Source organism: Branchiostoma belcheri, unplaced genomic scaffold (assembly GCF_001625305.1).
Source record: "Branchiostoma belcheri isolate BF01 breed outbred unplaced genomic scaffold, Haploidv18h27 scaffold4, whole genome shotgun sequence".
Taxonomy (NCBI): Eukaryota; Metazoa; Chordata; class Leptocardii; order Amphioxiformes; family Branchiostomatidae; genus Branchiostoma; species Branchiostoma belcheri.
This window is the reverse complement of record NW_017804020.1, coordinates 1,227,743-1,255,457: the sequence shown is the minus strand read 5'-3', so window position 1 is coordinate 1,255,457 and position 27,715 is coordinate 1,227,743. Positions and strand designations below refer to the sequence as shown.

The 27,715-nt window shown below is 40.8% G+C and overlaps 1 protein-coding gene across 4 annotated transcripts in view; it reads left to right on the top strand.

Moving 5' to 3' along the window:
• Positions 1-26,834, top strand: part of LOC109477341 (plexin-A1-like) — a 142,523-nt gene extending 115,689 nt beyond the window's left edge. Inside the window, exons 6-38 of one of the 4 annotated variants that reach the window (XM_019778542.1) lie at positions 3,203-3,303; positions 3,833-3,962; positions 4,663-4,831; positions 5,674-5,770; positions 6,366-6,480; positions 7,589-7,687; positions 8,152-8,253; positions 8,939-9,032; positions 9,564-9,733; positions 10,115-10,266; positions 10,613-10,724; positions 11,174-11,328; positions 11,771-12,059; positions 12,881-13,114; positions 13,591-13,767; positions 14,332-14,569; positions 15,040-15,182; positions 15,781-15,914; positions 16,326-16,385; positions 16,527-16,598; positions 16,733-16,799; positions 17,241-17,387; positions 17,885-18,050; positions 18,515-18,618; positions 19,095-19,164; positions 19,338-19,429; positions 20,415-20,468; positions 21,099-21,212; positions 21,885-22,042; positions 22,564-22,711; positions 23,164-23,304; positions 23,525-23,599; positions 24,023-26,834. In XM_019778542.1, the coding sequence (XP_019634101.1) occupies positions 3,203-3,303; positions 3,833-3,962; positions 4,663-4,831; positions 5,674-5,770; positions 6,366-6,480; positions 7,589-7,687; positions 8,152-8,253; positions 8,939-9,032; positions 9,564-9,733; positions 10,115-10,266; positions 10,613-10,724; positions 11,174-11,328; positions 11,771-12,059; positions 12,881-13,114; positions 13,591-13,767; positions 14,332-14,569; positions 15,040-15,182; positions 15,781-15,914; positions 16,326-16,385; positions 16,527-16,598; positions 16,733-16,799; positions 17,241-17,387; positions 17,885-18,050; positions 18,515-18,618; positions 19,095-19,164; positions 19,338-19,429; positions 20,415-20,468; positions 21,099-21,212; positions 21,885-22,042; positions 22,564-22,711; positions 23,164-23,304; positions 23,525-23,599; positions 24,023-24,124 (4,281 nt within the window). In that variant the 3' untranslated portion in view covers positions 24,125-26,834. Of the gene's footprint in view, positions 1-3,202; positions 3,304-3,832; positions 3,963-4,662; positions 4,832-5,673; positions 5,771-6,365; positions 6,481-7,588; positions 7,688-8,151; positions 8,254-8,938; positions 9,033-9,563; positions 9,734-10,114; positions 10,267-10,612; positions 10,725-11,173; positions 11,329-11,770; positions 12,060-12,880; positions 13,115-13,590; positions 13,768-14,331; positions 14,570-15,039; positions 15,183-15,780; positions 15,915-16,325; positions 16,386-16,526; positions 16,599-16,732; positions 16,800-17,240; positions 17,388-17,884; positions 18,051-18,514; positions 18,619-19,094; positions 19,180-19,337; positions 19,430-20,414; positions 20,469-21,098; positions 21,213-21,884; positions 22,043-22,563; positions 22,712-23,163; positions 23,305-23,524; positions 23,600-24,022 lie in introns of all 4 variants that reach the window. The other 3 variants (XM_019778541.1, XM_019778544.1, XM_019778543.1) reach the window with 3 other exon arrangements.
• The last annotated feature ends 881 nt before the right edge of the window (positions 26,835-27,715 follow it).

The following is a 27,715-nucleotide window of genomic DNA, read 5'->3' as shown; positions in this document are numbered from 1 at the left end:
TATGCAGTCATATTTCCTGATTTTTATGCATATGGTGAGCTTCACTGAATTTTTCAAGTGTGCCTGTGGTGCATTTCTTTTATTGTTTAAAGCCATAATACGTATACGAACACTCAGAGCAAATTAATTGTTTGCAAGTTTAGTATGCAGTCATATTTCCTGATTTTTATGCATATGGTAAGCTTTACTGAATATTTCCTGGAAGGCAAATACATCAAGATACATTAAGGTTTCAAGTGTGTCTGTGGCGCATTTCTTTTATTGTTTAAAGTCCTAATAGATTTATACACATATTATTACCCATACATGGAACAAAAGTACATACATTTTGTACATAAAAGTGAGAGCTGCATAGTCATTTTTAAATTCTGTAACTTAGAGTCGCCTAAAGGAGTTGGTTCTGTGTGTGTGTCGGGTGGTGCTATGTGTTGAGTGAAGCTCTAAGTAAATAGATCATTAAAAGCACAAAGTGTGAAGCCAAAATGACAGCTTCAGTATTGTAATTCTCTCTTCTTGATCATTAAACCATGCTGTAACTTCCAACTTGGCTTAGTAATATTCTGATCACGTTGGACAGAGTTTGTAGGACAGAAATGGGACACGTCAGCGAAGTTTCTGACATGCTGTGTTATTAGCCATTACTGGTACTGATAGCACCACCATCACTCTCTTGCAGGGAGCCACGGAGCATGAAGGTCAGCAGAATAGTCACGTTATCCTGCAAAACATGGGGAATTTTTTAATCCCAAAGTCCAATTTAGGCCATGTTGATTTGTATAATGGATGACATCCTCTGGGAACCCCAAAACTGATGCGAGCATGCAAATAAAAAAGATTGTGGCCAAAAAAAGGAAACATCATGAAATCTAGAAATCTAATGTTTTGAGGTCATGAAGGTTGAACAAATGACCTACAACGCACAGAGACTGTTCATTTTCATTTCTTCACATTTTCTTTCTTACCGTTGGAATGGATTTTGGCATTCTGTGGCATGACTATCCTTTTCCAATATTTCTTTGCAATTCATAGCATATATTTGCTCATTTTGCCTAATTAATAGGTTGAAAACTTTTTTTGGGGGAAATGGAAGAAAATTCATGCACGTGCAGATGTCATCCATATAATGGAATCAACATGGCCTAACGTTGTCCAGGCATACCACAGTTCCACCAGCATTGCTGGCTACAGTAGATTGCATTTGGTGTTGCCTTAGTGTCTGAGCCAAACTAATGCAGGCCCTATTTTGTACGTAAATATTTAACCCCCCTCCCTTATCATTGAAGATGTATGAATAAATTCATGTAGTCAGGAAACGCTAAAGGAAATTGGAATTCTCAAGGCATAACTGAAACAGATCCACTGCTGTGACATTTTATGGTTTTGCTCTAAAGCATTATACATATAGCTGTGACATATACTTGTAATTACTTTTTAATTAAACATTCATCAAACCGCTTTTGACAAGCATTGATGGCTAAGAAGCCAGCGGTTTGAGTCCTTTTATATTGAAGAATTTCAAAGAAAGAGAGATACAGGAGCATAGATTTGTGTGAAGTTGATAGCAGCAGTACGTTCCTCTGATGAAATCTGGTATTTATCCAAAGTGACCTCTCGTGATGATAGTTCCTGCCAGCCACTAGGTCAGAGGTCAGGATTAGAGGTTATCTGTGTAGCAGTGTGAAGGTTTGAGTTAATGGCCATCACTGATTGACTGCACAGCCCCATAAGCACACAAATGATTCCTTAACCCTTCACTGGATCTGCCCATTACATGGTGAACAGGCCTTCATATTGCTTATAGATGTTGTTGGATGCCTGGTTTCCCCTGGGAGTCAAACTTCTCATACTTCTTCAGCAGAAGTTCCTATGTGATACGAAGCCGCGCTCATGCTTAGTGCTTTTAAGTCCCAGTTATAAATGATTCAGCAGTAGAAAGAAAGTGGGATGATATGGGAATTTAGAACAACAGTTCCAACCTTTGAAAAAGACACATGCTTAAAAAAGGTAGACGTTGTGTACTGGCTTCAGCGTGCTTCCTATTCTCTGGATCCTTCATCTTTTCATTTGTTCTGTGAACTCTCTTTTCTTCTGTCTTTCTTACAAGTACATGTAGTTTCTAGTGGATCCTGCATCTCTTTATTTGTTCTATTAACGTAGTCTGTCTTTCATACAACTGGCTTCTGTGACAATGATAGTGGCAAGCCTGACACTTTTATTGATGTTACAGGGACGGTATCGTACCTGCACTGACAGAATAGACTATCTGAACAGCTTACAGTTTGTTGAGAAGATAAAATCCCCGTCCTTCAAACCAGTTCTACTGAACACGACCATCCATCATATTTCAGAAATCCTGCGGTAGTCTGTTGCCATAGCAACCTTGATTGGTCGGTAGCGCCTGTAGATGACTTGGATGTGATACCAACATTTGTCATTCCCGATTAGGGCGGACATATTGCGATACGGGGGTCGTAATTCATCCGCGTATTGATCTTGTCCCGATATGAAAGAACTGGTCACTCGTGCTGATAAGTCGCTGTGGTACAGCCTTATTATCGAACATGCGTTTTCTGATATTCTATTACGGCCACACGCGCTACACATTCATGCGTACAGATCTGATAGCTGATGTTTGATGTTCGAGAAATAGGGCATGCAAGAAGGCAGGTTTGGCTACGCTGTTGGGACTCAGTTTTTTGCGTTGGTGATAGTGTTGTCTGGAGCATGACCAAAATCCTACCGTGACTGGATGTTAGGATGTGTGCAGGTTTTTCTCAGGACTACATTGTAGTTTCCACAGTAAAGTTATATTTTGAATGCAAACAGTATTCCAATAGCCACTTGGCTACATAGAAGATGAGCTTCCGGTATAGTTAGAATAGTTGATTAGCTAATATTTGCTTGACAGTACACATATAACATAGTTAATTTTTGTAATGTCAATACAGTAATTAGTGGTCTTTGCTAGCCTCTACCAGGCTTTGGGAAGCACCTGGAAAGAGTAGAAATTGGCCAAATAGATGTAGACAGATGACATGCGATAAGAAAACAGTTTGCCGCAACCGGTAGAGGCTATGTTTTTTTAATGTCATTTTTGTAATGATAATATTTAATTGAACACATTGTCCATGTTCCAGTTGTATTGTTCACTGTGGTAGGTACTGTGGCCCTGAGATTGATCGTGTGTTGTTGTGTGTTGCAGGTGACGCTGGTGAAAGTGGCAGAGTGTGGACAGTACGACACGTGTGAGGCATGTCATGGTGCAGGGGATCCCTACTGTGGATGGTGCACACTGGAAAATAAGTGAGAAAAGCCTTGACTTCTTAAGATTACATTTAGTCTTCTTAGAAACGTCAAAAAGAAATCCCCTCTCAAAGAACAAGAAATTGTATGACAGATATGTAATGGTTCACACAGTCTATTTGATCATTGAGCCCTCCCTTCCATATTGCAGCTTGTTGGCAGAACATATTGTACCTGTGCAAAACCCAGATTTTTCACAGTTTTTGCAGAATGTTTGATCAACGTTGCGGTGAAATTTTTCTGACACAACATTTGACAACTATTTACAGGATGATATCATCCTGAAATACGCGAATACAAGACATTCTGCCAAAATGCTATGCTCAATATGTTACAGGTTTTGCACTGAAGTGTACATGTACATGTACATGTACATGTACATGTACATGTACATGTACATGTACATGTACATGTAATACCTGTTGTATTCAGATTTCTTGAATTTTCTTACCTCTTGTGTAAGTTTTATGGTAAGAGATTTCAAAAGGTTTTTGCCATTCTCACAGAGCACTTTGTGTGTTGTTTCCAGGTGTTCACAAAAGCAGGAGTGTAACGGCCATAACGAGGTTAACCGCTGGCTATCTGTAGACGTGGACAGGTGTATCGAGATCACCCAGATCGATCCACCTAACCTGGCACGGGAAGGACCCAGAACCAGCGTAAGGAAACCATCTCCCTAAGTACCGTAATCCCTGTTCATGATGTGATCAATACAGGGGATTAAGACCGGAGAATGAGGGGATTACACGGTGAATTAGCGATTGGCTAAAAACAATTTCGCTAACTTCATCCCTGAAAATGGAACACGGAAGTAAGGACAGTGATACGGAGCATTGTATTTGATACAATAGTTGCAAATTATCGTAATAGTTGCAAATTGTCATACTACGTGTAGTTAACGTGTTGCTATGGTAGAATTACTCTCATTTTATTTAGAAAGCCTTAAACTTTCTTAGTGCAGAGTTACAGTTGTTACTGTTCGTCAAAGACACTGGTGCACTGGCCAAGTGGGTTGAGTGTTTGCCTTGCATTTAGGAGGTCATCATGGGATTGATCAGAGTCTTTTTTATTTATTACCAAAGACATTAAAAATGGTACATACTGCTTTCTCTGCTTGGCACTCAGCACTTGAGAAAGAGTGTTTGAGTTAAACACTAACCATTACCAACTTACCAGTGGTCTAACCCCCTGCTGTAGTGATTGCTCAAATGTTTGGTCCAAGTCCTACAGAAACTGAGATGGGCGGGAGGAAGGAAGTTTGACCTTACTTAAACTGTTCATTGAAGGATTCATAACCAGGAGAAAAAAGACTGTGATTTCAGATGCCTTATTCTGTTCTCTGGCCTGCCCTCCCACCAGCTGACCTTGGAGGTGGTCCGCATGCCCGATGGTGGACAGAAATACGACTGCTCGTTCCGCCACAACTCCGTCAGGTTCAGCAGCCCCGCCAACTTCGACAACAATGGCAAGCTGGTGTGTGAGGGCACCCCTCCCCCCGCACAGATCCCATCCATTCCTCCCGGGAGAGGTGGGTACACTTAAAATATGTGATACATAACTGTAAAACACAATTTTTTGCGGTACTTTTATCTTCGCAGTTTTCGCAGTCACTCCTCTGTACCGCAAATTTTCTCTTCGTCTGTTCCCACCGCGAGCATAAAGTTCCGTTAATTTGTCCATTTTTCTAAGACCGCAAACTTTTCCTAAGTGATTTACAATATATGAAAACACAGATATATGTCAAAGTGGAGACTCCGAATTGGTGTATCATATAATATATATAGAGATCCTTATAGGAGTCTCTGTCACAGAGACTTGTAGAGATCCCCATCAAAATCTGTAAATTTTAAGACATTCCTTTAAAGAAAGTCAGAATTTATCAACTCTTGTCAGTGTAAATCATTGGATTGAATTGAAATTAAAGATTTGTAGATGGGAGACCAGCCTAACAGTATCCTGATCAGAGTCTCAGCACTTATGCCAGTTAGAATCAGCACTTCTGCCAGATCACAATCTCTACCCTTCCACGTTACATGTATATAAATTGTAGGTATTTGTTTCAAAGAAGGTGCAAAATGCTTTGTCTTTCCTGAATTGCTTTACCTCAAATGGCTTGTACATGTGCCATTGTTAACGAATGTGGCCTGTATCATGCCAAAGGGAGAAAAAAACAGTACATTCATCAAGTTTGTGCAGACAAATAAGATGTGAGGGAGTCTGAAATCCTCGTGTTAGTTCACACAGATTTATGCCATTGTTGAGTGAGTATGATAGAAATTTATTAGCTGCATGACCAAATCTGATGGCCGTGGACGTTGTGATTGATGTACCGACAATTCGAGGTTACAGCGGGGCATTGTTTGGTTTCAGATCACGTCACTGTTGACCTGTGGGTCAGAGTTCGGGAGACGGACCGCTACATCGTCAAGGCGCAGTTCGACTTCTTTGACTGCAACGCTCTCAAATCGTGAGTCTGCCATTAAAAACTGCTTCCCTAAGCAGAACTAAAGCTGAGTTGACGTACTGACGTTCTTGCTTGATAGATTAAGATAGATCTTTGGTATGGATGGTTGTGTTCCATATGAGAAAGAGTGGGCGGGGAGTAAAAGGCTTTCTCACATCTATCTTAGATCATGATAGTCAATGTCATGCCTGTTTTAGTTAGAGTGGAACTCAATACCACCAAGTACAATTGAAGAATCATCACTAGATAGCTTCAAACAATGCAGAGTGTAAAGGTTGGGTGTAGCAGGTCGCTCGGTGAAATATAGTTAAATGCTGCCGCTCTGTGTGCGTGCGAAGCTGATGTGTTACGCCAAAGGGCAGTTCTACTGGCTTTGTCATTAGGTAGCTTTAAACAGTGCCTAGAGTTAGATGTTCAATGGTTAGGTGTAACAAGTTGATCGGTGTAATGTAGCCAGCTGCCGCCACGCCGCGTGCCTGCAAAGCTGAAGTTGTGTTACGCCGAAAGGCGGTTATACCGGCTGTACAGAATACAGATACAGATACTGGCTACACAGATACAGATACAGATAATCCTACCATTCTCTACTATCATACAGGTGTAACCCCTGTGTGACCAGTACATACGACTGTAACTGGTGTGTGTCAGACAACAAGTGTACTCACAACATTGCCGATAACTGCCAGCCGGGTGGAACCACTGTTGCACACGGGGTAAGTGGACTGCAATCAACCCTTTTAATAACTTTTCTTTAAAGGCATCCAATGCATGCAATTTCAGGGTGGCAAAGCAAAAGATATTCTGAATGAGGAAATCTGTTTTAGTTGAAACTTACTGCCATTTCTTAGTACATTTTCATCATTGTTTAATCCTTTAATTGAAGTATTTGAAATAGCCCAAAATTTAGCTACCCACTATCTTTTGGTACAACCAAAAATAGCTAGAACCAGCCTATGAGTACGATGCGAAACATGCAACCATTACGTCGATGAAGGTTAGACATCCAGGTAATACGATACGCCAAAAAGCAGTTACTCAAGCAACTGGATATGATTTGTGTAGATGTGCATTTTTGCAGTGAAAAGAGAGATACAGCACTGTTATATTTGGCATAGTCCTATCTGTAAAGTTTTCTTAGGACTTTCCAGATTCTCTTCTCAACAACGTACAAAGTTAGCCAACTTGAAAGTCTAGGGTTGTAAATTGTAAGTTTCGCCGCATCTTGAAAATCGATTGGTAGGTTAGCCGCTAGTCTGTATTCACTCGACCGAGTCATCAAAATTCATAGCAGTTCAGTGACTTTGACACTTCCATCCATTCCCAACGCCCTAATCTATTTATATTAGGCAAGTGCGTTTGTCAATGTGTTAATTACATTGAAATTAACAGGCCGTTAATCAAGATTGATTGCAGATGGGGGCTTTCCGGTGAAAAAGACATTTGGCCTTCGGGTGATTTAAATAATTGCATTTGACACGACACAATTCGTCTAGACATTTCCAATTAGAGAAATCACTATGCAGGCAGATAAAAAGCATTCTGTCTGCATCCATAGAAATTAATGTACAATCGACTTTGTCGTGGTGTTGTGATAAGTCTGTACCCAATACTGTGATTTGATTGGGACCGACTGGTTGAAACTGCCGTAATGATTGAACTTGACTCAATCAATGGGAATGTCGCCACTCGTGTAGTAACTACTTTCTCTGTCCTCACTGGTAATGTTGTTATATGGTAGGCCTCCTTGCTATCGTTGGCCTTCAGGCAAGCAATTATAAGTTTTTAACATCATGGAATTGCATTTTTCTATTTCTCCTACAGCAAAGGAACTCCTGTCCGCGGATTACACAACTCATGAGCGAGGAACTTATACCAGTGGGCCTACCCAAAGCTATCAACATGAGCGCAAGCAATGTGCCGGTACAGGACAACTTCATTTAGCATTGAGTGGTTTACCCAAAACTTTGTGAACGATGTCATGATACTTTGCTTTATGAAAATTTGATATGTTATGCAAGATGTTCACTTAATGTTCATGGTAGCAGAATTTCACGGTCTGAGAAAAATGGAGATGTGCATGGAATTATATGTGTTCACTGTGGGGGAGGGGGGTGAAAGACAAATAATTTGTTAACGGTAATGATAAGTTCACAGTACAGAAGTGACAGTGCAAAACATGAACATCAAAGCACCGTGAAATAAATCAAGAATTTATCTGTACTGTCCATTCATATTATGTATAATATTATGATTAGAAGGATATCCTGTCCAAAAATTTTCTGTTCATTTAATCCTAATATGTGTAACAATTACTACTAATAATGAACTATGAATATTGTGTTACAAAAGTTCAGATGATAACTGATAAAGATGTCCCCCCACAGGACAATGCTGATGACTTCAGGTGCTCACTGCTCATCCAGGGTGTGTATGTTACAACAGAAGCGACATACAGGGATGGCATCATCTACTGTTCCCCAATGCAGGTATGCTCTAAACCTTTCAAAAACCTTCACAGACCTGATCTGATTCGATGTAGAAGAAGGAAAAGATATAGTTTTTGCTCTGTTTCTTCTTCCTCAAGGCCATGGACCAGATGGCTGTCACCATGGTAACTGGTGTTGTAGCAGACACCCTGTGGTGTTTGATTACATTATGTAGCAAGGGGTTGGTCACCTTATGTATGAACGTGTTTGAGTAAGAATGTTAAGCTAGGCCATATGAAGGTAAACATTATGCATTTCCTTTGCGAATGTTACCTTTCTAGTTTGAGATTGAATCAGATAATTTCATTTGAGTATCTGAGGATAACAAATCCCATGTGTACTCATTAGAGTTGTCTGGTATTAACCCAGCCACTGATGGAACTAGTGGCGCCATTCATTCATGATCATAAGCTTGTGCTGAAGGGTAAATTCCAAGGAGGAAAAAAATCTATTGCCACTGTCTTACTGTGTTTTTAATAGTACTGAATAATAGCATAATAGCATAACAAGTTACTGGGTAATTTTGATTATTTACAGTGTAATATGCTTGAAATAGTTGATGAATTGTAGAAAAGCTGTGATGTCAAGAGCACATTTTTTCCTGTCAGTTTGATGACTAATACCAACTATTTCTCACCATGTTTTGTGGTGTCTAATGTAGTGAATTTATATGCCTGCCCTACAGTATACTTATCGGGAGGATGTGCAGGAGTTGGCCGTTGCATTAGGTGCCAGTTGGGGGCGCAGCAACATCATTGATAACCCTCTAGGCGAAACAGGCATGTTTTCCTGCATGATTTACACTCAAGATCGTGATACATATGTAACATAAATTTAAGTCCAAAAAATTGCTTTAGAACTAATCTTCACTGTAACATACTGAAATTCGATACAGAGACAACATTGGTGGCATCATCCTTTGCAATACCAATTACAGAAAACAAGACACGTAATTTCAGATCACTATATATTACGGTTTAACAAGTATGCATTAACAGTACATTTATTCTGAACATCTAACAACACAACTGAAATACTGAAACTAAAGGGCTAAACTTTCTAGCCAACACTTGGTAAATTGAGACTTACCCAAATTTTCGACCGACCCCGTCAGCCTTGTTCACGGAATGTCCAAATTTACCTAGTGTTGGCTAGAACGTTTAGCCCTTTTCACCACAATGAAGTATACCAACACAGATGAACTTTCATGCTAAAACACAACTGAAAGTTGTTACTAGTTTTGCAAGTTTACTTGATGACATTTTGGTTGTAGACATTTTTGTGACACCACGTATTGTTCTTTCATACAGTGACGTTGTACAAGTGCTCGTCTCAGCGTACAGACTGTAGCCTGTGTGTGACGGCAGCTCCTCGCTACTCGTGCGGCTGGTGCGGGGACACGTGCACCGTGCGTCAGGTGTGCCAGAATCGCGGTGGAACCTGGGAGCTGATGAACTGTCCTGCACCCACCATTACTGATGTAGGTCCACTGTGTCAGTGTCTGCATGAACTTTTAAAGTAGTTTTTAAAGTAACTTTTCTATCAGGGTAGAGACTCTGATCTGATAGAATAAGCAACAACAGACACTCCAGGATTTTGGCAAAGTTTGCGGGTAATCTAAGCTTAGTTTAATGGCACCTCTTTCCATTTCTTTACATGCCAATTTTTGTCCAAGATGATGGATTGGGCAAAATTTTTGTCTCTCATGAGCAGCAAAATTCTGTCAAATGACAGAAAGACAGATGCTGGCTAGAACACTGGTGCCATGTCACCAAAGCTGCTCCTAGATCCTAAAAAAGTATGAACAACAGATGACGTATAGATCTAATTGTTGTTAACGTGGTCACCTTGTTGTTTCTAGTTCTCCCCCAAGAGTGGTCCTGTGAATGGTGGGACGAGTGTGACCATCACAGGTGTGAACATGGGACAGAGGTTTACTGACATCATGGCCGGTGTGACCATCGCTGGGCAGTCCTGCAGACCAATTGAAGACCAGTATAGCATCTCCAACAAGTAAGAAAAACTCTAGACCAGAGGGTTATGTTTGTACATAAATGTACATGTTAACCTATAGTCTTAAAGTGGTCTTGGATTTGAGTAATGTCAAATACAAACCCAAGGACAGTGCCCCTTAGTTCAGCACCAAGGACAGTGCCTCTTAGTTCAGCACTAAGGACAGCCTTAGTTCAGCACCAAGGACAGCCTTAGTTCAGCACCAAGGACAGTCCCCCTTAATTCAGCACCAAGGACAGTCCCCCTAGTTCAGTACAATGACAGTACCCCTTAGTTCAGCATCAATGACAGTGCTGGTTGTTGTTTATGTACTTGTGTAACATCTAGATTCCCCCTCTCCCCCCAGGATTGTGTGTATTACAGGACAGGCTATGACCACCACTAGCGGCACTGTTGAAGTACAGGTAGGGGGGAACTCCAACCAACGGGGACAGTCTTCAGACATCTTCTACTATAGGGTGAGTGCTACATCTACATTCACAAAACTACAGTAGTCAAGGCTTTTCACATTATGATCTTTTTCAACTGTATCAAATGATACACTTGCCAAGAAATGGAACTCGACATTGGAGTTTATAATATTCAGGCTTGTTACATGTATGTTTACCAAAGGAAAACATATTGTTTTTGCTCTCTTTCCTCTTCTTCTCCAAAGAAATAAGGTCAATGATCTGAACCAGATGTCTGTCACCATGGTAACTGGTGTTGGGTTACATAATGTTGCAATTTTATAGTAAGAGGGATTTAGACTCCTGTCACCGTATATGTGGATGTGTTTGAGTAAGAATTAACAGTGCAGACCATTTGTGAAGGTAAACATTATATGCATTTGCTTTGCAAATGTTATATGTACCTTTCTGGTAAGATATTATTGTCAAAATACTGATTTTGATTTCCTGTTTCCCAGGACCCTAGAGTGACAGGTTTCAGTCCAGAGGTCGGGCCCCAGTCGGGAGGCACCAAGGTGCTCATCATGGGGGAACTGTTTGACACAGGCGGGGAAGTCACGGCCAGGATTGGTCGCTCAGGAGACAACATGTGGGCACCCTGTGTTGTTGACGAGTAAGGAGAATATGTTTGTTTGTTTGTTTGTTTGTTTGTTTGTTTCCCATAAGCAGTAAACCACATTTTAGTAAAGAGAAGTTCACTGTTGAGCAGAGAAATCTTTTACGTGTATTTCTGTTTTTGTATGAAAAATTATCCTGCTCATTGCCAAAACTTTTTCTGTAAACATGTTATTTATTAATCTAGTGGCATACAGGTAGTAAAGACAAAATGCCAAAGCAGAATTAAAACATGTAACGCATGTTGGCTCTTAAAATTGGCCTTTAAAAATAAGATTCAGAAAAAAGCGGCGAATTTAGGGCCTCTTCTGTTAGTTAGTTACATTTATGAGGGTTGGTATCTGAATAATTTCAACATGTTGATAGTAGTAATAGTACTCTCTTCAGATATGTTTCACAGATTTGTCTAACAACTCTTTTTTTGTGTGTTTTTCCCTTAGGTCCAGCAGGACTAACGTGTCTGTGAAGTGTCAGACAGGCCGTATCGATGCCACGGGCCGGTACACGCTCCAGGTCCTGTTTGACGGACAATCGCGAGATGCACCGGGAAAATTCAACTACACAGACGACCCCACCGTCATGGAAGTGTTCCCACTCAAGAGCTTCTCCAGTGGCGGGCGGCAGCTGACAGTTCGAGGCACCAACCTCAGGATAGTCCAGAACGCAGGCATCAGGGTGTCCACTTCTACAACAGCCAGGAGGAAGAGACAGGCTACTGAGGCCTCCATGGTAAGTTGCCTTAACAATGCCTGGGAGCTAGTCTTTACTGATTGTTTGTAGTTAGGATGAGTTTGTGGTAGAAAAATAAACACAGAAATCATTAGGCATCCAATGGAATTTCAGGGGAGAAAGCAAACAATATTCTGGATGAGGAAACCTGTCTGGTATTGACATATCCTGCCATGTTGAGCACATTTTTCTTATCATTTCATATTTTAAAGCAATTGAAATAGCCTAAAAACAAGCCATGTGAGGAGTACCACCAATACCAATTAAAAGTTAGAATCAGATTACAATGTAACGCAGGCAACCGCTTTCCAGCAGTGACTTCATTGCCTCACACATATCAGTATGCTATGGGATAGGGTTGATTCTACATAACTACATTGAAAAGATGACCAGAAAATTGACTTTGAAAATCTAGTTTTATCAGCCTGAAATCACATCGGGCGCTTTAGTCAAGAGTTCATCAGAAGAATGACGGCTGAGACTATCAATTTTACTGGTTTCGACTTTTTATTCCAAAGTCTTCATCAGAAATGACAAGAGTTGTACCCCACTGCCTTTCATACTCTTCTATCACAGTAAGGTCAGGGCGCCCTGCCTGTTACTTCACTCAGGGCATGGCGCTCTAGGAGCTAACCAAACAGCTTACAGTATCTCGTTTTGCACTGACTAGAGTTAGCCAATCAGTGGCTAGAAAGATGAAGACTTGGAAGGTACACTGTTCAAATAATAGGTCAGGGCGCTCTGAGCGTTTTCCTTTGGGTGCTTTAAATACAGTTTGCAATTTTAACAGTCTATTGGTTCTCCCATCCTCTCCCTTCCAGTCGTGTGACATCCAGAGTGACAGCATGATGACGTGCCCCTCCCCTGACATGGGAAACAGTACAGGAGACGTGGACTTGACCTTCCAGTTAGACAACGTACGGATTAGTCTGGCCAACCTGCCGGGGTGTCAGGTGAACCCAGACAACTGCAAGTTTGTCTACGTGCCAAATCCTGAGTACTTCAAATTTGAGAACAACCCAAAGCTTCACACAGGGGGAATCCTTGCCATCGAGGTAAATGATATTTCATTGGTTTTGTTGACAGCATTTATGTATTCTTTTGTTTTACATATCAAGGAAGTTTTTGTCAAGGCTTCTTTATGTTTTGCAATTCCTCTTTCTAGAATTTTTGTTTGTGAACAGACCAGTGCTCTAGCCAGCCCAATTTTTTTTCTCATCATCGTAATTAGAGGTGCAACATTCCTAGGGGGCCCCCTGAACATTTTAAATCTTGACCAGTATTTCCTTCATTTTGAGGGGCAACTTTTGCTCGTAGAATAAGCTTAGTTCAATGACATCTCTTTGTTGATTTTTTTCCATCAAAGAAGACAGATTGAGCAAACTTTGTACGTCATAAGTGTCAAAATTCTGTAAAAGGATGGACGGACGCTGGCTAGAACAGTGGAACAGACTTGATGACCATTGGAACATCTGCAGTAACTCCACATGTCTAAGAGTCCTAACATTGAAACAATTATTTATAACTACAGGGCAGGAATCTTGACCAGGCAAGCTTCCAGGATGATGTCCAGGTGACCATCGGATCAGAGATCTGTAACGTGACGTCCCTCGATGATGACACGCTGACCTGTGAACCTCCAGAGTCCCAGCCACCAGGACTGGACAGTGACGGGAAGACATCCAAGGAGATTCTCCCCATTGTAGTGGTGAGTTGTGCTTGTAGCAGTGCCCTCTGGCACTTTGAACATGAACTGCAGTGCTGCAAAGATTGTAGCAGTTCTTGGATTGGAACGTAGAACAATATAGATGGTACCAACATGATGATAGAGTATAATTATTACCGGTATGTGTATAGATATTAGATAAAGCATTTATTTACGAAAAGACCCTGTGCTATCTGCAGTTGTTTTATTTATTAAACCATAGTAGAAGTGAAATACAAACCTTACTAGCTAAATTGTACTCAGTAGTTGGAAGAAAAGACAATCTAAAACTAAAACCGAAGGAAATCATATTGTTTTTGCTGTTTCCTCTTCTTCTTTTCCAAACAAATAAGGTCAATGACCTAAATCAGACGTCTGTCACCATGGTAACTAGTGTTGGATTACATCATGCTGCAATTTTTTAGCAGGAGGGATTTAGACTCATTGTCACTATATATATGAATGTGATTGAGTAACAGAGCAGACCAATATGCGAAGGTAAACATGATGCATTTCCTTTGCAAATGTTACCTTTCTAGTTTTCTGAATGTGTTGATTTTTCCCCAGGTAAGAGTGGGTAACCTGAGGTTTGAGATTGGTAAGCTGCAGTACCAGATCCCACCAGCAGGGCTGGCGTTCTGGGCCATCATCCTCATCGCCGCTGCCGGCGGCTTCCTGGTGCTCATCATCATCGCCCTGCTCTTCATCATGAGGAGTAAGAAGAAGGAGGCCAACCGGAGGTACGAGAAGATCATGGTACAGATGGACACGCTGGAGAGCAACGTCAGGAACGAGTGCAAGAAAGGTAATATTATCTTTGACATAAAAATGTCGTTCATGTACATGTGTCTAAGACTAAAGCTCCTGTCACACATAACCAAATATGGCATCATAAACACTGCTACAAGTAGGTCGGGAGCAAGGTCAGTTGGTGTTTAGCAAGGTCGGGTACTGTTCGTCTGTGTTTAAAACATTTGGATATGGACGTAAGGGTTGGCAATGGTTGGCTAGTGGTTAGCAGGTGTTAGTGATGTCAGCAGTTTTGGGACATATTTGGGGGTCAAATTTGACTCAAATTTAACTCTTATTCGTTTTGATTTATATAGAAAGGTAGGCATGAACTAAATCTGGTCAGTCTGAACCCAAATTTCAGTCAACATTTGGGAAGGGTCTAAATAGGTGAAGCTGTTTACAGGTCTATCACTTTATGTCATTTTCACACAAGTACAAATGTAGAATCACTTCTTTAACAGTTCTCCTTTTTGTGTCCGTCAGCTTTTGCAGAGCTGCAGACGGACATGACAGACCTGACCTCTGACCTGGGTGGGACCGGCATCCCGTTCCTGGACTACCGTACCTACATGATGAGGGTTCTGTTCCCGGGACAGGACATGCACCCTGTGCTGAAGGAGACCAACGTAAGTGGCAGACACCTCCTCTGGGCTTGATAGACTGTTAGAGTATCAACAGCAGAAAGCATGTACATTGTTGTACTCTGTTGGCAAAGATTTTTTTCTTCATAAATGCAGTACATATCAATACGTTTTAAGATATGCCCACTTGGGAACTGTTCAAGAGGTACATGTACATGTATCTCAAATGACAGTGCCCCTTAGTTCAGCACCAAGTACAGTGCCCCTTAGTTCAGCACCAAGGACAGTGCCCCTTAGTTCAGCACCAAGGACAGTGCCCCTTAGTTCAGCACCAAGGACAGTGCCCCTTAGTTCAGCACCAAGGACAGTGTCCCTTAGTTCAGCACCAAGGACTGTGCCCCTTAGTTCAGCACCAAGGACAGTGCACTTTGTTCAGCACCAAGGACAGTGTCCCTTAGTTCAGCACCAAGGACAGTGCCCCTTAGTTCGCACCAAGGACAGTGCCCCTTAGTTCAGCACCAAGGACAGTGCCCCTTAGTTCAGCACCAGGGACAGTGTCCCTTAGTTCAGCATCAAGGACAGTGCCCCTTAGTCTTACTAACCTGATGTAACTATTGACGGAGCTGTTTTTGTTGTTGTGTAGGTGCGAGAGAGCCGGCGTGTGCAGTGGGAACAGGCCATGAACCAGTTCTCAGCCCTGCTCAACAACAAACACTTCCTCCTCACCTTCATCAGGATCATGGAGGAGAGTCGGGAGAGCTTCAGTAGCAGGGACAAGTCAGTCTGCCTTTCTGTACTACTCTAGTACAATGTGTTTAATATATGATTCCCAAGCTATGTTGGAAATATCTCAATACACACTATTATGTATAGATACTGATGGAATCAAGAGATGAATACAAGTCAGTAATGGGTATACATCTACAGTTGTCAGTGACTGGAATTAACCAGGATATCTAACCTTCATTGATGCACAAATACAATCATTCGGCATTTTCTTTTTGTATTGTTTTTTTATTTTTCAAGTGCAATCACATTCCATTTTCACATACAGTAGCTCTCCGATATTGGTTGATAATTGGACAATATGAATTTTTTAAATACAGTACTGAAGCATCATATGCACTCTGTTGGATTTAATGTCTGTCACACGGACATTGTGATCAAGTGATTTTTTTTTTTCCTTAGGGTGAATGTGGCATCATTACTGACAGTGGCTCTGCATGGCAAGATGGAGTACTATACAGAGTAAGTACCCGGTAGTTAAATTAACTTTGTCTTGAAGCCTGGCACGCCCCATCTTGTATGAATCTATACCCCATAACGGGTGGTAACCCTGACCGATCCGGTTTACCAATGATAATAATGCCCCTCCTCCTTTTCCTACAGCATTCTGAAGACTCTGCTGCTACAGATGATTGAGAAAAGTGTGGAAAGGAATCCAAAACTCATGCTCAGGAGGTAAATAAAAAGCGGCTATCATTTGTAACAGTTACTACAGATGTCATTTCTAGCCATCGTGTACATTTTTTGCAACAAACACAGTAGTGTGTTTTGAAATAAGCATCGCTGAAAACTTGATTCTGTGTTTGCAGGACAGAGAGTGTGGTGGACAAGATGCTGACCAACTGGCTGTCAATTTCACTGTATCCCTTCCTCAAGGTATTTAGACTCATCCTACATTGTACATCACACTGTTCCAACTGGAACAACTTCTCCTCTTTGGTATCTTTACAAATTTTATTAACTTATACTAACTGCATACTTACTAAATCAGTGCACGTTTGTTTGTTTGTTTGTTTGATTCTTTTGGAAAAGCGGTTAACTGCCTTTAGGCATAACACACCAGTTTTGTACAGTAAGTACAAGCTGCGTTAGACCAGGCTGTAAGGTTTGAACCACTCAGACTTGAAAGGACCCCATACTCTTTTTGATAAGAGGATCTTTAACGTGCTTGACATGTGACTGTCCTCAAAAATAGGCTAGTTGAGGCTAGGTACTCATTTTCACCTGAATTGAGTGAGGAAATAGGTGTTAAGTGCCTTTCCCAAGGACACAACAGTGAGGTCTCCCAGTACTTGAACTGTCCATGTGCTGTTGCAGGAGACAGCCGGCCAGCCGCTGTTCATGCTGTACAAAGCCATCAAGTACCAGGTGGAGAAAGGCCCTGTGGACGCCATCCTGGGGTTTGCCAGGTACTCCATCACCGAGGACAGGCTGCTGAGGGAACAGGTCGACCATGAGGTCTTGGTGAGTCTTTGGAAAGTCATGTTGGTACACATTGCTCTATGTAAAAAAGCGTATTGGATATTTCATAGCTTTGCTGAGATGTCTAAAAAAAGCCTTGGCCCAAGAGATGTTGGCAAAAGGTCAGGTTACAATGATGATGGTGATAATGATTTCGGCCATTTGCCAGTGCTTTGTTGGGACTATGTATTGGATGATGCAAATGACACTTGATTACTGAAGGACATGTTGCAGTTCCAACCAATGTTGATAGGTGGCACTGTGAGACCATCTGTCACATATCGGTGGCAATGATTGTGTGGGAATAACTCTTTGTAATGAAATCAGTGCATGTATACTGATAGCTCACAAAGCTTATGAAAATCAAAAACTGCAAATGTATGAGTAAAGTTCTTTTCTCAAAGTTTTTTTTAAATTGCATACTATTTGTTAGTATTTTGTTTTACATTTTTGTATATGCTTCAGTCTTAACTTCTTGTTCTAAATCTGCATCCCTTTAGACCCTGAATGTGGTATCATTGCCTGGTGGTCCCAGTGGCCACATGCCCTTCACGGTGAAGGCTCTGAGCTGTGACACCATCACACAAGTCAAGGACAAGATACTGGACATGGCCTACAAGAACATCCCCTACTCCACACGGCTGCATGCTGATGAGTGTGAGCTGGGTAAGGACACATCAAATTTTGTTCTATGGTACAGATTTTGGGACATTCTGTTTGGTATGATTTATGCTTCCAACACATTAGATGTAGACGTATCAATGCAATGTTTTAAGATATTACTAAATTGTAACAACACAAGAAATTGGACCAAATTTTCATTCGTGCAACTCCAGTCTTTGTCAATGAGTAATCCACCACTTCTGTGATGTCTGTAAAGACACGTGACTCGGTGAGGAGTGGATTGTTGTAGTACCAACTAATGTTGCGTGGTGGCGCTGTGAGACCACCTGTCATGTTAATGTCGACTACAATGACTGGCAAGAAACAGTGCTCCAGTCTGAATTTCTGAGGAAGATGTCTGATACGCATTGAAATGAGAGACATTTCTGGTTGTATAAAAGAAAAACCCAATATCCTGCATGAAGACATGAGAATGACGGATGACTGTTCTGTTGTGTTGTGGTTAGAATGGAGACATGGCAGGGCAGGGCAGCTCATCCTGAGGGACACAGATGTCACATCAGAGACCAACCACAGGTGGAAGAAACTCAACACACTGGAGCACTACAAGGTAAGAGGAGATTTTACGGAGAACCTTGAATGAATTTTTGTCTGTTCGTTTTACTTTCACTGTGTACCATCTCAGGTCGTCATTGTAAAGAAAGTATTGTTGTTTTTAGTCCTGTAACAAAGATATAATACTATGTACTATACAAACTGTGTAAACCTGCATGTGTAGTCCAGTGGTTAGCGACCCTGCCTCTGGACCAAGAGACTAGCGGGTTCAAATCCCGGCTGTTGTTGCTCAGCCAACATGCTTGTTACTCTAAAGGGTTGTAGTCCTTAGGACTGGACATTAAGCTGTGGTCCACTGTTTGTAGAACCTGTAAATGCTGTTCACAGCATCTGTCTTCTCTGTCATGACCATTGGGAGATCATCAGTGGGAGATTAGTTCTTCAGTGAGCTAAAACTGGATTGAGATCCCTTTCCTATTAATGAGATCACTTTGAATTTGTAACGGTTACTGGAAACCCTTCTCTGTCCAGGTGCCAGACAGCTGCAGTGTCGCCCTGCTGAGGAAACCAGAGCAGCAGATGAAGCTGGACAGGACGTTTGGTAAGAACGCTGACAGTAAGGGACATTCACATACCTTGCTGTGCGTCATGCTTCCATGCCATTTTTCACGCTTCACGCAATTTCACGCATTTTCTTTTGTTCATCACTAATGGGATCATATTGATGGTGCTGTGTGGTTTTGTAAATTTAATGGTTTCTTGTTGTTGTCACAGAAAACCTTGGTGTGAACCAGTCCCTGTCCTCCTCATCCCTGGCACCATTGATGCAGGGAGACCCTGAAGAAGGCTGTCGTTACTGGCACCTGGTAGGGAACATTGTCCTTACTTAAACCTGCTGTTAGTAAGACAATATCTGAATCACATTAACGTATACAAGACAGTCATTTCTACAGCCATAACTTTGCATATGTGTTAAATAAGATACAGTTTGGGATATCATGGCATCTCTTGCTTGGATTGTATATTGCATACCTTATATGTACAGTTGAAGTCTAATTTAGACTTTAAGAACAAACCAAGAACTGTACAAGATTTGTTTTTGATGTTGTGTTTATTGATGTACAATGTATTTAATTGACCTTGTGCATCTCAGGTTGTTTTGTTACACAAATATACAATCATCGTGTATAATATAAATGTTGAAACCCAACCAAATAGCCGGAACTTTCTTCAGCAACTTCTCTGAAAGTTACAAATCAGTAGTACCTGGTGACAGCCTCAGACACTGTTTAACACAGACTCCAGCTTGGTGACTTGGAAATTTCAAGTTTCTTTACTGTTACAGTAGTATTACTTCAGCTAATGAAGAAGCCATAATTTGTACTTATTCTCTCAGCTTTTAGCTTGGTGCTAGCCTCGATGCTTTGCTGTATTTATAGATCTTATTCCTTGTAACTCAAGGGACCCTTCCACCCATATCTATTGCTTCAGACTTTCATCTGCTGTTGTATTAAGTCCTTTATTTATCCCTGTCAATTTGGAGTTTCTCCCTATCTTGTCACAGGGTGCTTGGTGTATGGGATGCATCGTTTCGGTTCTGTAGTGGTTTTTAGGAACTTCCTCAATCTGTAGTATCACTATCATACAAACTGTTTGCTTCGAATAAGTACGTGTTTATTTGAACAATTAGAAAATTTGCTACCATTGCTTTTGTTGCCACCAATTGAAAGAAAATGATAGTTTTGTTGAGTGTACCATTGCCAGAATGGAAAGGATGCATCCCCAGTGGTATAGCCTATTACACACCCTTTTTCCTCTCTCTTTCTCTCTTCCCTGGATGACTCCTGATAGCAAGTGGAGGACTCTTGGGTGAATGACAACTTTTCCAACCACCGTAATCATAAGGTAAAAGAGACGCTTTGCTATACTGCCTGTGTGCAGTGTGTTCTACAGCAGCCATTCTGTTTTGTTTCCTCACACTGTTTCCGCATGCTTGTGCAGTTTTTATCCTTTCAAAAGGAGAATCTTTGTGAAAAGGCTTTGCTGGCAAAAACCCTGCCTTTTCAAGCACATAGCCAGTTATATGACATAACAACAGTAGGGTGTTGTTTGCAGTGAGCTAACACATCCAGCTGGTGCCATGGTGCTTTGGTCTTTCTTTTCTCTCTAGTGTATATACATGTATCTCACAATATTTTATTTGTGTATTGTTCTAGACTTGTTGCAACATTTTACAACAAGCATTTTTACACATTTTGAATTTCTTTGAATTTCATTGAAAATCTCAGTTTCAGGTGGATAAAGAAAACGTTGATTTCAAGTGTTCTTACTTTTTACCAAAGTGACATGTACATGTAGGTTGCAAATGGTTGCCACACATTATAATAATTGACACCAAAACACAAGATATAGTAAGCAGTAGTGACTTTCCAGTTGTGATGAACCAAATAAAACTCTATCTCGTGGTCTTCAGTGGGTATCAGTACATTTTGAATTTGGCATGTTGAAGCTAACAGTAATGTGTGTCGTGGTCAGGTGAAGGCACGGGATGAACTGGAACGTTCCAACTCGGTGAAGAGGGACAGCAGGTTCCTGAAGGAGCAGCGCGCCATTCCGGAGATCTACCTCACCAGGCTGCTGGCTACCAAGGTCAGGAAACACAGGCACTGTCTATAGTAGAGGTGGAATCAGGGGTTTGTGACCCCACTTTGCTATAAAAAATATGCCTTCCAGACATCAATGGAAACCACTTCTGGGTACCCAGAGGAGCATGCTGCTGGGATCCAATATTAGAACTTCATCAAAGCAGTTTCAGCTCTACCGTTATTGAATTTTACAGCAATAAAGCATATTTACATGTATATCATCATTTATCAACATCTTAACTGCAGCAGAGATGTAGAATGAGATAGCCGAAGTGACTGTATGCATTTTTAGTGGTGTTATGAAACAGGTTACTTAGATCTTCGGCATAACACACCAGCTTCGCAGGCACACAGCGCAGCAACAGCTGACTACATTACACCAAACGACTTGTTAAGCCAACATTTGTACATCTAACTGCAGTAACTGTTGTTATTTTTTAAAAGCTATCTAGTGATCATGCCCCTACTGTACTTGGTGGCAGAGTGCTAAGATAGTGCTACACAACACTACGATAGTGCTAAGAAAATACAATTTTTTGAACACCTCAATTCTCAGCTGATATAAAGACTAGTAGTACATTTGTACTTGAAGGCATGACTATTTTTTTCTGAGCTGTCATTAGATATCTAGTACATGTATATAGATGTTTATATCTTGGACATTTTGCCCCCACAGGGAACCCTGCAGAAGTTTGTGGACGATGCCTTCAGTGCCATCCTGTGCACCAGCCCCGTCCCCCCCTCCATCAAGTACTTCTTCGACCTGCTGGACCACGAGGCCAAGAAGCACGGCATAGACGATCCCGAGACTCTGCACATCTGGAAGACAAACAGGTAACACAATTTTAGATCATTTCTCTTTAATATAGATGACTTCAATTGTATTGTAGAAGGAGATAACCCTTACTGTGTACAAATACTTAAATATATCAAGTAAAGTATGTTAAGACCTTAGAACTACAGTAAACAGGTAACAGAATTTTATGTATTCTATCCTGATCCTATAGATGAATTCAATATTTTTGTACTTAGTATTCTAGAAGGAGATAATCCTTACTGTGCACAAGTAAGTAGTATATCAAGAATGTACTCGAACTAGTTTGACCTTACCACATGTTTCTTTCAATTCTAAAGTACCAAGGACCTCTGTGGCAAATTTCACAGTGCTCACATTGATTGACAGAATTTCCAAATCAATGTACTTTCTGTACGTTGTTTCTGCTCAGTACTGTAACTTCTACATTGTTTTTGATTGATATTGCAAAACATATGATATCCCTAAGATTGGACCTACCTGTATTTTATGTGGTATATTCTCTAAATCATCATTCTTTCATGATGTGTCTCCCCTCCAGTGTGCCCTTGAGGTTCTGGGTGAACGTACTGAAGAACCCAGAGTTTGTGTTTGACATCTTCAAGCTGGGCATCGTGGACGCCTGCCTGTCCGTCATCGCACAGACCTTCATCGACTCCTGCTCAGCTGCCGAGCACAAACTGGGCAAGGTATGGAACCTTAAATTTGTTTTTCACATCCCTTAAGTTATGGTCATTTTGAGTGAGGTATTAATATTATACCTGTTTGGCACTTTTGGTTTTTGATATCAGTTGTCGTGTACAATAGGAAACAATTGTATTAGACAGCTAACATTAGAGGTAGCAGGTTCCCAGTAGGATGTCTATTACAGGATTTAGAACTTATTGTTAACAGCAATGTTTTCATCATTACACAACTTTTTACTGTGTACCACCGCACTTTATTCTGTTCTATGCAAAATGCATCAATTATAACCTATTATTACATCATGACTTATGTGGTTAATGATAACTTTCTTCTATATTCAATACACCATAATAATCTTGCAAACTCTTTTTTATTGTGTGCACCAATTTAGATATTTGTAAAAAAAATATGATAATTGTTTTTCCAGTTCTAACCACAGTTCGTACACATGCAGGACTCGCCCTCCAACAAGTTACTGTACGCGCGTGAGATCCCGCAGTACAGACAGAAGGTCCAGACGTACTACAGGGAGGTTCAGCAGATGACAGCCGTCAGCGACCAGGAGATGATCACCCTGCTGGTGGAGGAAACAAAAGTCAGTCTCACATTGTCTTTTACAGAGAGTTATGATACTGGTTGATGCCTATCTCTATGCTGTACAGTTGTATTTCATTTCTCTGTAAAAACAGAGCAGGGCATAATGGTGGTGAAATATCTTCTAGTAGGTTACTATGTTAAGCATGAGCAATTTTTTTATGAGGTGTATTTTATTCTAGTATACATGTACATGTAACTCAAAAATGCTGTTTTCACAGGACCACACCCATGAGTTCAACACCCTGGCAGCTGTGAATGAGCTGTATGACTATGCCATGAAGTATCAGGACCAGGTACAGCTTAGTCTTACTAATGGGAAATTAGTCAAGTAGCATGGCAGGAAAAGTTGTTCACTTTTGTTTAAAAGCAGCAAATTTGACACACATCTAGTTGAACATTCTACACAAATCTAGATATGGAGGCATTTCAATATCCACCCACGAGCATCTCTGATGAAGGGGGTGGGGGGGAACATCCAACATCATACAGACTGTTCAATGTTTCTAACCAAATAAATGTATTCAAATGCCTTCATAACCTACCACAAGGAACATGAATCTGTTGATTTTATTACAAATAGAAAATGTTAAATAGAAAGTATCTAATCTGATTTAATGAAAGCAGCCATATTTTGAAAGAAGAACAACAATTAACCCCTCCCCCCAAGGTGTAAGTAAGGAAACAATTCAACACCTGAGTTTCCACCTGTTTTACAGCTGCTGGATGCACTAGAGGAGGACACCACCTGCCAGCGGATGCAGCTGGCGCATAAGTTTGAGAACATCTCAGCCAACATGGAGGGGGAGACAGACGTCTGAACACTACAGCAGAGAGCGAGGCTCATCAGGTCCAACATTCTCTGCTGCTCTCTAACTAACTTCTGTTGCACTCATAGACATGCTCCCGGCTAACTGGCTGAGTCAGCAAATCTATTCCAAATGCCGACCATTCCTGTACACTTAAATAATTCCATTTACAGTACATATATGAGTGACAGATGTGTGAAAGTGTCAAAATTCTGGCACATAAAGGGCTATAGGGTATTGCAATGGATTGCAGGCGTAGTGGCGTCCTATTTAACAGTTGAATAGGTTACGAATGTCGACAGACAGAACACTACCATGAAGAGGACAATCAAAAAAGACCCGGGCATAAATGCTAGTGCAATATTCAGGGCAGTTTTAGCCAGTATAGCTCTGTTTGTATTTTTGTGAAGGTCATTCCAAGGTGACACAGGATGGATGCCATTTTTTTACAGTGTGGAAACAATTTGATTGACAGTTGTCAACTATACAGTAGTTTTACTGTGCCATGTCACAAACATCATGTAATATTAGCCCCTCCCTTTCTTATGGCAGTTAAGAACTGGGCAGCATGACCGGCCTGGGACTCTAGGAGGGTTTTTCATACCACAAGCCAAACAAGGAAAATCTAAGTCCAGGTCTTCCATCTAACCTCATACGGAGCCTCTTGTATCTTCTTTATCCCTTTCATTCCAGTGCTTTTATTCCAATATCTCACTATTTTGTAAGAATGAAGGGCAGAACTGCATGAGCCTGCGTAAGATGTTGGGCCAGTGGATCATTCCAATTTTCAAGAGGATAAGAGTTCCATAGCAGTTTGGCCAGTTTGGATAGATTTTTGTGAAAATGTAACATTGAATCTTTAGTTGAGGACCAAAAGGCCAGAAGAAGAAAAAAATATCTAACAATTTTGTTGAAAGTTAGAGGTAGGTGTATATACAGGAATTTGGTACATAGCCAGTTGCACAGAGCTACACCAAAGCAATGCCTTGACTCGTCTCATCATGCACTTCATAGCGAAGCTTTGTACACAGTTTGTGCACTTATACAGCCAACCACTGAATGCCTTACTAAGCTTAGTCGGTGCAAAGGGACTGCTTTTTTATGTATTTTAGACAGCAAATATGAGTAGTGTACTTGTGGAAGTGAGGTAGACACATTGTGTAACTGTAACATTTTCATCCTTCAACACTCACTACAAGATGTACAATTCAAATGTACAGCATTGTAATTCTTTACACTATGAAAAAACATCATTATCCAATCATATTTTCTTCATTAACTCTTACTAGACCATCAAATCATTGTCATATAGTCTGTTGTAATATATCCATGAGTTGACCAGGTTACTTACGTTTATGTATTACGCAGTGAAACTAATGTTGAAAAGTTGTAAGTCATTATGTTTACTGTCCTTGTAACTTCATATTTATTTTTTTTCTGTGCCAGGGTGCATTTTTGTGACCGTAAATAACTTGCAGACCAAATTGAAGTGCTTCCATGATTAATAAATAAGCCATGATTTTATCTACAATATATAGTAATTACATGTATGCCATGGTTAATCTCAATATACATGCCAAGTGTAGCTTTAGCTTGTATACATAGAAAATTGTCAAGACTTTGAAGACTTCTGTATATGCCATATTCAGAAGACAACCAGCCCTTGCTATCTTGCCATATGTTGAAAAAATTTTGAATTGCAGAGGAAAGGACATAACCTAAATGATGTTCTCTTCTGATTCCTGTTTGTACATGTTGGTTCAAAATTCAGAAGAGGCAAACAAAAAATAATAATTAGTATTTCAAAACATAATGTGCTGGTTTTCTTCTGAGGATTATTTTAGCAGTGGCATTGTATAACAAAATTGGTCAACATATTATCTTTATATGATTGTGGGAAAATTTGTACATATCTGTAATAATATTAATAACCTATGCATATCAAGGTAAATGATTGTGTGCAATAAGCAATGTTTTTTATTGGGATCAATGGTGAAAAATAAAGCTGTTTATAAGGGTGTAGATTACTAATAAGGGGATGGTAGCTGTAACAGGTAGGTGCATACAGAAACATGAAACCACTCATTTATACTCCTAGACCGTAACATTGCCTCTCCTTTTGCCATACTACATAATCAACCTTGATCATGTAAAAATGACATAACCAAATTTGTACTTGTATCTACTGACTGTGTGAGCCATACCATTTCATAGAGAGGGGTGTGCCATGGCAACATTCACCTCCATACCAACAGAGCTGTAAGTACTCTGGTGAAATTACAAGTGAGGAAAAAGAGTCTATTTTTCTTAGTGGAACACCTTGAAATGGGAGCTGACCTGGTATCCATCTGTACATATCAGCTGTATCCTCATACATAGAAGACATGTTTTGTCATTAAGGAACTCTCTTGGTTTTATATTGGGTGATACGTTTAAGCATTACTCTCTTAATCCAGACTTACGATATCTGTACCTTAATGTGGTGATATCACTTGTATGAAATGATAGGAGCAACAATTTAAGGATTGACGTGTTTGAATGATGTTTTTGTACTTCAGATTTTGTACATCTGTGTTAAGCATACATGCTTTCTTTTGCAATGATTTGTGCTTGACTTGATCAATAAACAGGGTTGTCCAACTCCTATGCTTATGAAATTATTGACAAATTGGCACCCTGTGTTACAAGGTTTTCAAACAGAAATAAAACCCTAACAAAGCTATCATGGTATCCACAGTGTATATTATTTCATTGTTCCTTGCCTATTGTTTTTGTACATTGATTATGTAAGTTTAGAAAGGAAATGCACCATTTTGACCTGATTCAGATTCAATTGCTGGCACCATTTAGATTTTATCAATTTATCTATTATATATAACATATTAAGGTGCAGTAAGTAACGGTCAAATGTAAAACGGCAGAATCAGCACCATTGTGTTCACAAGTATTATCAGACTTCAATCGAAAACGCCCCATAGCGGCCAAAAAAATTATGCAGTAACACGATCATGAGTATCTGCCGCATGCCGCCCTGTAATGACCATGGTGCTGAAATTGCCATGGATCAAAAACGCCCCATAGCGGCCGAAAAAATCACTGCAGCAACAGGAGCAAGTTTGTGTCGCCTGGTACTGACCATGGTGCTGAAATCGCCATGGATCAAAAACGCCCCATAGCGGCCGAAAAAATCACTGCAGCAACATGAGCAAGTTTGTGTCGCCTGGTACTGACCATGGTGCTGAAATCGCCATGGATCAAAAACGCCCCCACAGCGGCCGAAAAAATCACTGCAGCAACAGGAGCAAGTTTGTGCCGCCTGGTACTGACCATGGTGCTGAAATCGCCATGGATCAAAAACGCCCCACAGCGGCCAGAAAAATCACTGCAGTAACAGCATCAGCGGTTTGTGCCACCGGGTACTGACCATGGTGCTGAAATCACGATGGATCAAAAACGGGCCAAAAAAGCACTGCAGTAGCAGGAGCAACAGTGTGCCACCTGGTACTGTCCATAGTGCTGAAATCGTGATGGTTTAAAAACGCCCCGTAGAAAGTCACTAAAGAAGTAGGAGCAACTTAGCCAACATTATGGCGCAGTCCTTCA